General features: G+C 38.5%; 2 protein-coding genes across 13 annotated transcripts in view; one reads left to right on the top strand and one right to left on the bottom strand.

Annotated features, from left to right (window-relative positions):
- Positions 1-1,705: 1,705 nt before the first annotated feature.
- Positions 1,706-5,661, top strand: LOC149104145 (uncharacterized). The gene is made up of 3 exons (XM_089272909.1): positions 1,706-1,960; positions 4,260-4,539; positions 4,958-5,661. The coding sequence occupies exons 1-2, from the start codon at positions 1,828-1,830 to the stop codon at positions 4,529-4,531; spliced, it is 405 nt and encodes a 134-aa protein (XP_089129035.1). The 5' UTR covers positions 1,706-1,827; the 3' UTR covers positions 4,532-4,539; positions 4,958-5,661.
- LOC110056503 (uncharacterized) overlaps positions 5,449-9,490 on the bottom strand; it is a 25,295-nt gene continuing 21,253 nt past the window's right edge. For 8 of the 12 annotated variants that reach the window (XM_089272897.1, XM_089272903.1, XM_089272896.1 and 5 more), the window contains 7 exons: positions 8,196-8,252; positions 8,007-8,048; positions 7,838-7,882; positions 7,667-7,711; positions 7,496-7,540; positions 6,157-6,202; positions 5,449-5,732 (listed from right to left, as the gene is read on the bottom strand). In XM_089272897.1, coding sequence (XP_089129023.1) covers positions 6,159-6,202; positions 7,496-7,540; positions 7,667-7,711; positions 7,838-7,882; positions 8,007-8,048; positions 8,196-8,252 — 278 coding nt within the window. In that variant the 3' untranslated portion in view covers positions 5,449-5,732; positions 6,157-6,158. The remainder of the gene's footprint in view (positions 5,733-6,156; positions 6,203-7,495; positions 7,541-7,666; positions 7,712-7,837; positions 7,883-8,006; positions 8,049-8,195; positions 8,253-9,490) is intronic. The other 4 variants (XM_089272908.1, XM_089272901.1, XM_089272902.1 and 1 more) reach the window with 4 other exon arrangements.

Here is a 9,490-nt window from a genome sequence, read left to right as displayed (position 1 = left end):
ATTAATTGTTCCTACGTTTTGGGTTGCTTATGACAGCATGCTTCGAGCTTTTTAGGTTTATGCACGGAAGGAACATACTGCAGTATAATGAAAACAAGTCGATGGCATGTCAGTTAACTGAAGCGTCAAAAAGGTGGTACGTCACTAATGGCGTATTTTGAAAAATTTAGCGTAATATTTTATATTGGGTTCGTAATCCGCCCAAACGTGACCATCCTGAAACCGTTTTGGTTTAATTTTACCTATTTAGCGTTAGTTAACGTTTCTCTACCTTGGTAAACTGGTATTTCAGGTACAGTTCCTAGTTGAAAGTATTTTTGTACATTGCAAAATAGGGGAAATAATTACAGAAGTATCTAGTTACATCCAGTGTTTTTGATTTCCGGCCGATTCTTATCATTCTGGTGGTATTCGCAATAATTGTTTTCTTTTTCTTTTCGCTTTTGCATTTATTTTTGGTTAGTGCAAGTGCAAAAAATAAATTCAGAGTCTATATTCGAATTTCAAATAACTCCGTTATCGGCTTTGCCTGGCTCACCGCTGTAATGACGCAGTTATGTTATTTTTTTACAGTTGCTATAAAATTACAACGATCATTTTCCTTGAATCTTGCATCTCAACCCCCTCCCACGGTTCCCCGGAAGGGGTACTGCCTGATATGGGCAATATAAGTATGTGCGGACCCAAGGGGTATGGTTTTTTTAGCGGTTTTGGCCTAAAAACGGCGTAGATTTTGAACATTTTGGTTTGAAATAAGATATGTTTTTCACTCGATCTGACATTGGGTAATTTGGTAATTTGGGTAATTTGTTTACAATGAATTTTTTTCCGCATCAACATTGGCAAATTTGTAGGGCGGGCCGAACACCCCCACAAAATCTTTTGGGTAGTACACCCTCCCCTCCCCGTGTAAGAGAGGTAGCGTTAATGTTACACGTTGTCGTGGTTAGTGCATACGGATCATTTGTCAATTTTCCGGTTCAGTTTTAGATGTCCCAAAAACGACTTGTCTGTCTCATTTACCACTGAGGTGTATTACACGCCGATGATTTGTTTTCTTCTAAAAATTGTGAGATTTTTGTGTGTAAACGTATGGGTCAGCGTGGTCAATCATTGCCAACTTTGCCTGTTTTCAGCTAAAGCTTAGTATGCATAATTCAATTATTGGATCAATGTAATACAGTCAGACGGCATTTATAGCTTTTACACGCACCAGATGATATAACTGTGAACTGAATGAAATAATCAGTGAAGGAGAAAACGTATTAAAAACCGACAAGCTTTTTTGCCAAGTTTAATTTAGCGCCTCTCTTGTGATCACTGAACTGATAAGGAATACGGGGTGGTTTGTTTATGTTGTATTTCCCGTCGTTTCTTGAGACATAATACCTTCATGAGCGTCAAGGCCTGAGCAATGTATGATTTTTAGAATATGAACAGGCCAATTCTTCTAAACGAGGAAGGAAATATTTACCACAAAATTATGAACAACACAAGCCGAATTAAATTGAGACCGGAATTGACCCTTTGAGTATAATTATACTACCACTGGAATTTCAAGAATTGTCTAGGGGGCAAGAACTTTCCTTTAAATAACATGGTCATTAAAGAAATATCTCCTACATCGATCTGCTGCAACTGTTGTGTGATTTACAGAGTAATGAGGGTCAACCTTGGGAGCGTTTGATAACAAACGGAAACCAATGGAATCGTTAAAATTGTTTTTAAGGAACTAACGCCCACACAGCTCATACACAAAACAGGAAAACCGTGTCTTCGAGACAAGACTTACCCCACAGCAAGTGGTTCGTGAAGCCAGTTTAGGTTATGACGATGTTGCTGTTTAGGTTTCTTGTCATGATCTTTGCTATGGCCTTGGCTTTCTCCAAGGCTGAGTCAAAATACCTTCATCCGAGACTCAGGGGAATCATTATAGAGAAAAGTTTTGACGAAGCTTCAGGTGAGATACTTTCTGTGCGTTATTTACAAAGATGGTCTGAGGGTGTGCTGAACAGTTATTTTACATCCCAGATCGTTGTTTGAGACATACGATATTTAACGTTATAATTCTTACTCGTTCATATTTTGCTTCTTTTATAAGCGTCAATCTTGGCTAAGCTTGTTCAGCAATGTTAGAAAGATTGCGTAAGAAGTCGTTTTTCAAATCGCCTTTGTGTGTGTTAGCGGTGTTTGTTACCAGAGGCTATTACCTTCTGGGGAGAGGTCAAATAAAGTATTAAGAATTTTAGAGGAACACAGGCGAATAAACAAACCAAGACAAATAACAAAACTAGTCAGCGGATCCGTGAATTTCGTCAATGAAAATTGTAGGCCATTTGTAACACCAGGGAAAGCCTCTTATGAAAATACCGGCGTAATTATTTTTAGCCCATAATCCGGCTCGAAAGCTGATGTTATTAAACATGATTTTTTTTAGGAAATGTGAAATTTGTCGCTAACGCCTTATTCATCAGACGCTTGTTTGTCTTAACTTAGCCTACGTCGGAGACGTCACAGTCTGTTACTGTAGGTTATTAACGAGGAAATTTCCTGCAACGCAGACTAGTACACCCTACTTTCACCTCCGAAAAAGCGCGTTTTTATGTCAGTACTGATGACACTGTATGTCTACTTTCGACGTCAACTAACACATAATTTGACGTTGAATTCATTGCCTTCCTGACTTTTTCTATTTTTATTCTCTTGCAAAAAAGAAATCGCCTTGATTGAAGTGGACATAAAAACTCGTTCGTGACAGACAGAGACGTTCAATACACAACTCAGTGAGTCCGAAGTTCATGCATGCCAAAGGTATTCACAATACAAGCTGACTAGCCTGATTCGCCGCTTCCTCTCGCCTTGAAACAAAAACAAACAGGACGTAAATTTGTGTTTGCAAGTGAACTGTGTCTGTGTCGTACCCAGTCAGACTTCAGTGCGAAAGGAACACTCGAAAGGAACATAGTTGTGAGTTCTTCTTTGGCTCGGAATTTGAAATTTTCGGTTCTCGCGAAAACGTAATACAACGAAAATGACAACACACATTTCACGAGCTAGTAATGACCTCGAAGGCATGATGTTATTTCTCTCAATATGCGTCTATTTAGCTTAACAGCCGGAAATATTATTCATTTGTGGCACCGAGGGCAAAGAAAGATTAACCGATAAGACGGGAATATGGGAGCAAATACTCACGTCCAAGCGCCAGCTTTTTATAGTTACATGAAGAATACATTAATGAAACCTGACAAGCCCTCCAGGCTATCGAAAGCATGTTTTGGGACACACAGTTACGACCAAGCTTTTAATTTAGACAAACAGTGAAGGGGTTACGACTGGATGTCTGTAGTGTCTTGGCATCTGTGGTTTGTAGTTAACCTTACAAATCAAGTTCCTTAATTTACATGAAAGAAAAAGAAAAGAAAGAATTAAAATTGAAGCAAAAGAATGTAACTTATGACAAACACAACAGCAACGACAAGTTAATAAAAACAACAACAACAACAACAACAACAAATACTGAAGACGAGAAAACAAACAAAAACGGTCTTTAATACTACCGGAGGATAACCATAGGTTTTTGCGTCGTGCAATCCGACGTTTGGTTCGATTTTATATTTTTCTTTATCACGATTAAAAACAAGCCCTGAAATATTTGTACTTCGTAATTTGAACCGGTTGTCTCCACCTTATTAGACTGATTTAGCAACAGGACGGGAACGTCAGGTCAGGTGACGACTACGGGGCGCGCGGAATAACCTGGATTCTGTTCTGATTTGACTATATTTGGGTATTTGTACTGCGCGCGCCGTCGTCAAGTGACGTTCCCGTTCTCTTGCTAAATCAGCCTATTGCACGGCAGTGTGACCGCCTCTGACAATGTAACAGATTCATCTTCAACTCAATATTCTCAGTCATTGATTGCCCATTAAAGAAACAGACTTTCTATGGAGAACAGTAATTTGCAGGGCATGGCGCAGTAGTTTTAATTTAACAAGAAATAAAATGCAATCAGCGGCAACAAATATAACACATGAACTACGCATGGTTTGGAACAACAATCTAAAATTTTCTTGACGTTTCGCATGCGAAACGTCAAGAAAATTTTAGATTGTTGTTCCAAACCATGCGTAGTTCATGTGTTATATTTGTTGCCGCTGTTTGCATTTTATTTCTTGTTAAATTGAAATGGCCAAAGAACAAGAGTGTTTATGAGTTTTAATTTAAATATTAGAAAATATGCTAATTATTTCCCACAGGTAGGTGCAGGTACTTTGACCGTCTTTACAACGAAGGGGAAGCCATAGTCCCGGATGAGGAATGCCACTACCAATGCAAATGTCATGTGTCCGAGTATTTCGAAGGCTTTCTTTGTGAGCCACTGTGTCCGGTTTACATTGACCAGGAATGCGGACCCGGAAGGGTGAATAAGCCCAAGATAGTGCCAGCAGGGCCGCCGGAGTTTGGCTGCATGTGCGCGGAGCTGAATTGTGTTCCATCTCTTGGTATTGAAGCGTTTAGACAGCTTTGAAACTCGAGGTTTGTCTGGTTCTTTGCATAACTGACACTGGTTTCTCCCTCACCACCCTTCCCTCCCCCACCCCCCCTGCTAAAATGAATTGGTAGTCCCATCACAGGGTGCCAACCCCTAGCACGTTTTGTAGAATTCCCGACAAGTAGCCCTCCTCATTTATAATAACTAAAAATGCTACGGTATGGTGCGATTTTAAATTTGTTTTAGGTCTGGATTTTCTTTCCATTTGTTTTAGATCACAAAACTGCTTATTCAACAGACGAAAATAACCTGCGGAGATATAAAATTTTTTAACCAGAAGCTCAAATTAACTGTTCACAATGTAGAAAACAAGGAGTATAACGTTTTCCGTTCAATAACAAAAATAGATTTCAAAGATCAAGAGAATAATCTAAATGATTTTTGTTTTATTTTTCTCTACAGTGGACATGCTGTTCAGTGACTGTGCAAGATTATAGCTAAATTACAGTGTCAAGTTTATAGTTAATTTAACGGCAGCAAAAAGCAAACTGCCTGCCTTCGTACTAGAACTGTCAAGTTCCTGTAAGCTCATGAAGGGTGTCCTTCATATGCTTTGGGATGGGTGGGGGTGGGGGTTGATGTTACAGGTATATTGGTGTGCATTTGTGCATTTTAGAACTACACTCAGGGAGAGGGACAGGAGCTGACCATTTTTACTGATTAGTCACTCAAAGAGTTTCTATTTCTTATTCTCCAGTTAACAAGTAGTCTAAGCGCTCGTGAGATCTACGAATGTTACCACGCCGACATGCATAACGCAATGAAAACGCTTCGGATTGCTCAGTTAACCCATTCTTGTTAACAACTCCGGGGACTCAAACCAAGGGTTTGACTTGTGCTTGAAATCGAAGATCACAGGACACCCAATAATAATGTAATTTCAGAAGAGTGCATTGGTTCAATAGTGTTTATTAGTTTTTCATCTCATGAACAGATACATGGCTATGAAGCAATCGCATGGAACAGTTTCACAAACAGGCTTTTTCTGTTATGTTAACCAACTATTTGTAACACTTAAATGATTGATGTCTATTTTTACAATTCTCATTGACAAACAGATGCTAGTTTTGTGACTACAGTGAACTTTATTAAACGGTTTTGTATCACGACCTGTGTAATTATCTTGTAGCCTGTCGGGAGATGCATTTCGAGTTAACCTGTCCATGGCTAAAGCAGCCTACAAAAATAATATGTTGAGCAGGGATCAGTATAAATTGATATACATGCTGTCTTATTTCAGTATAATTGAATCAGAAACATTCTAAAGCCACCTAATTTGCAGTCAGAGAATTTTTTAGAATCCGATTATTTCCAAATTGGATTTCACGTAGTTGCGTTACTTTTAAAAGAACAATCGGACAGCCTTAAGGGCTGAAAACACTAAAGTTAGGAGTTACTTCAGGGTTATTTTAACCTGAAATTCTTAACTTGCTTGTTCTTTACCATGTCCGTCTTCTGAAGGTAATTTCTTTTTGTTTCCAGTCTTTGCTGTTAATTTACACCTCTTTCGTGCTTTCAAAGGCGTTTTTAAACCTTCCTAACAATGGATAAGTCTTAAGGTTTACATTAGTGTGATTTCTCTTCTGTTTGATTATATATACCTTTAAGATACCAGCTGCAGGGCTTCGTCTTCCAAGGTTTTTCCTTCTAAAATATAATGGGATAATTTCTATTGGTTATGCTGGAATTTTCTCTTTAACAGTACTTTTTGTGTAATATTAGCAACATTATTTCTTTGGCTCGTTCTACTAACAGCAAAGAAAGCACTGGAGTTTTGACATCAGGATCAAAGGTTATAAACTTCGTCGCGGCTGACTAAGACATTTTCATATTCTATTTCTAGGTATTAATTAATAATAACTGGAATTGCAATAGCTTGCGATGGAGGGTCATCCGGGCGGACATCATTTCAAACAGTTTCATGCATTTTGCATTTAAAATTTTAAAATTTTTGCATCTTCTTTCGTGAACCTCTTACAGTGTAATGCTCGCGAGGTTAAAAAATGTCTATAACGACAAATTACTGACCAAGTGCTAGACACTACTTGAGCTTTGCACATGTGACCAGTTATCCGATAACGTCAATATCCGTTTACTTTTTGAAACGAGACTATGAAACAAACATTGTACTATCTCCTAAGTTTGTAGTTAACAAAATGCCAAAGGCAAAAAGAATAGTGAAGAGGCTCGCCCATTGCCTTTATCACGATGATCAGGTGGTCATAGTCAAGTGAATGATAAAGAGGGAATTGTTGCATGAGGGCGTGGATCTGTCAAATCGTCCGCCCATTTCTCAACTAGACTGGATTGGTTAAATGGAACGCTACCAAAACAACACTGATCTCAGTGTTCGTCTTAGTCATTTTTATAAGATAACTGACACACTAAGCGGACTTCATAGCCTTCAACACAAGCAAATAAATTCGGCCGGAATAAAATTCACAAGCAGCGTTTCTGGAACTAACCTTTATTCCATTCGCAAAACTTTTGAATTGTCGTTGAATCACGTCGCCAAGCGCATGAAGTTTGTGTTACTTGCAAACTTTTCGCAGTCTTTTACTTTCGTGATGACTGATTCCGACCACGAATTCCTGCACTTTCCCGTCAAAGTCCTTTTGAATTAATTAATACACTCTCCGTCTTTCAGCGATAACCTTTTCCTTTCCTTTCCTAGAATATTTATAGCGCTAAATGTTTTCGTCGCTTTGCTCTGCGGATTTTGTGCCCGGCACGAGTCTGTGCTTTCATTCCAACGGCTCGTGGTTTACAAACTTTTCTCGTGTGCTCCGAACATCCCAAGTGGGTTATTAACCCTTTAAACGCATGGAAAGTGTGTCTATTGCTTAATTATCTCATCTTGATCCAAAGTCTATAATCTATATAACGCATGCCTGAGAAAATTTGCGTGAAAACAAAAGTTGTGTCAGATGTCAAGCATACCTTCCTTAGTAACATCGGAGGACAGCCATGGCCAAAGTTTCTCATCTGTTTCATTCATAAACAAAACATAGCGTCAAAGAAAGAAGCAAGTCATAAAACATAAAGCACGCTGGAGTTAATTTTCGTAAAAACAATTTATGTCAGGTAACACTTCCGCTGAGGAAAGCATACCTTCTTTAGTGACATCGGAGGACTTCCATGGCCAAAGTTTCTCATCTGTTTCATTCATAAACAAAACATAGCGTCAAAGAAAGAAACAAGTCATAAAACATAAAGCATGCTGGAGTTAATTTTCGTAAAAACAATTTATGTCAGGTAACACTTCCGCTGAGGAAAGCATACCTTCTTTAGTGACATCGGAGGACTTCCATGGCCAAAGTTTCTCATCTGTTTCATTCATAAACAAAACATGGTGTCAAGGAAAGAAACAAGTCATAAAGTATAAAGCATGCTGGAGTTAATTTTCGTAAAAAACAATTTATTTCAGGTAACACAGCTGAGGTAAGCATACCTTCTTTAGTGACATCGGACTGCCATGGCCAAAGTTTCTCATCTATTTTATTCATAAAAAAAAAGAAAGAAAAAAACGTGGCATCAGGGAAAGAACCATGTCATAACACATAAAACATGCTGGAGTTATAAAACATGATCGATAACACACATCATGGCAACCAAATGAAAATGAAAATCAAAAGCACACCTTCATTAATATCTGTTGCTTTCCTCTTACTCCAGGGCCAATCAAAAAATTGTTGATCTATTTACAATCCAGAGGATGGCATAAAGAAAAAATAAAAGGAAGACTGTTATTCATTGAACGTTTATATAGATAACAACAGTGTTTTAAGAAGGTAATTCCCGGTTAATCGTCTACTCCTTATATATATACCTCTTACAAACCGAGTTCGAGGTTCGTACTGTAAGTTACGGACCGAGTTTTTTCTCCTTCGATTTATGGCCCAAGCGCGAAGCGCCCGGGCCATAAATCGACGGGGAAAAAATGAGGATTCGTAACTTAGAGTACGGACCGAGAAGACGAGGTTAGTAAGATATTTATTATATCTCTCCTGTGTTTCTGACGGGTTCGGGAACGATTTCTATTCACGCGGAACGGCTTCAAATTTCTGAAACAAGTCGAAAGTAAAATGAGTCAATTTGAATTCGTTGTTAAAAGGTTAGCACGTTTTAGTACACAATTTAAAATAAAAGAAAGTTTTAAACTTTTACTTGCTATAAAAGTTAAGAACACCTGGTGATAAATCACGAAAAAGTTTGGCAACAAAAACAGCTTTAAATTTTAGCGGGCCGTACAGTAGAGTAGGGCCAGCTAAATTAACCACTCACAGCGCGCGTAGTAACTGAGAGATGTAATAAATATATATACAATAAAAAAAAAAACAAAACAAAAACATGGCAACAACAATAACAACAACAAAATCATCTTCGTGATCGTCGTCACCATCTTCATCGTCATTATCATCATTAATAGCAACAATGATCAGTTTTCTCCATTCGAAAGAGCCCCTGAAAGATTTTTAATGGAACTGTGGACTTTGGACCGATAAATATGTTTTGGGCCTGGCTCAGACTCATTTTATCCCGACCCGCTAGGAGACGGTTAAAATGAGCTCTCAAAACGTTTTTGCCTTGTACTTACGCATTGTCGACATGTTGTTTATTTTAATTTTTAGGCAACCCTTAAGTCCCGGAAAAACAAACGCAACATTTTGACTCAAAATTTGGCAACATTGTTGAGCGCAACATGTTGCGCCTGTTTGGCCACCCTGTTGCGACATGTTGGGTGTTCTAAATCGAACTAGTCCGCAAGCCCTGACGCATCAAAAGGATCATGCAATTATGCAACATCCACAAAATGTTGCTTGAAAAATTTGACCATTTTCAAACTTGAGTAGTATTGGCTGTAAGTCTTACAGCCAATACCATCTGGGTTAAACTGACCAATGACTTTCAACGTACCAGACTTATAACGCCATC

The sequence above is a fragment of the Orbicella faveolata genome, unplaced genomic scaffold, assembly GCF_042242905.1.
Source record: "Orbicella faveolata isolate gen_17 unplaced genomic scaffold, um_ofav_v1 contig_35, whole genome shotgun sequence".
NCBI lineage: Eukaryota > Metazoa > Cnidaria > Anthozoa > Scleractinia > Merulinidae > Orbicella > Orbicella faveolata.
Note: the sequence above shows the minus strand (reverse complement) of the source record. Positions and strands in the feature narration are given on the sequence as shown.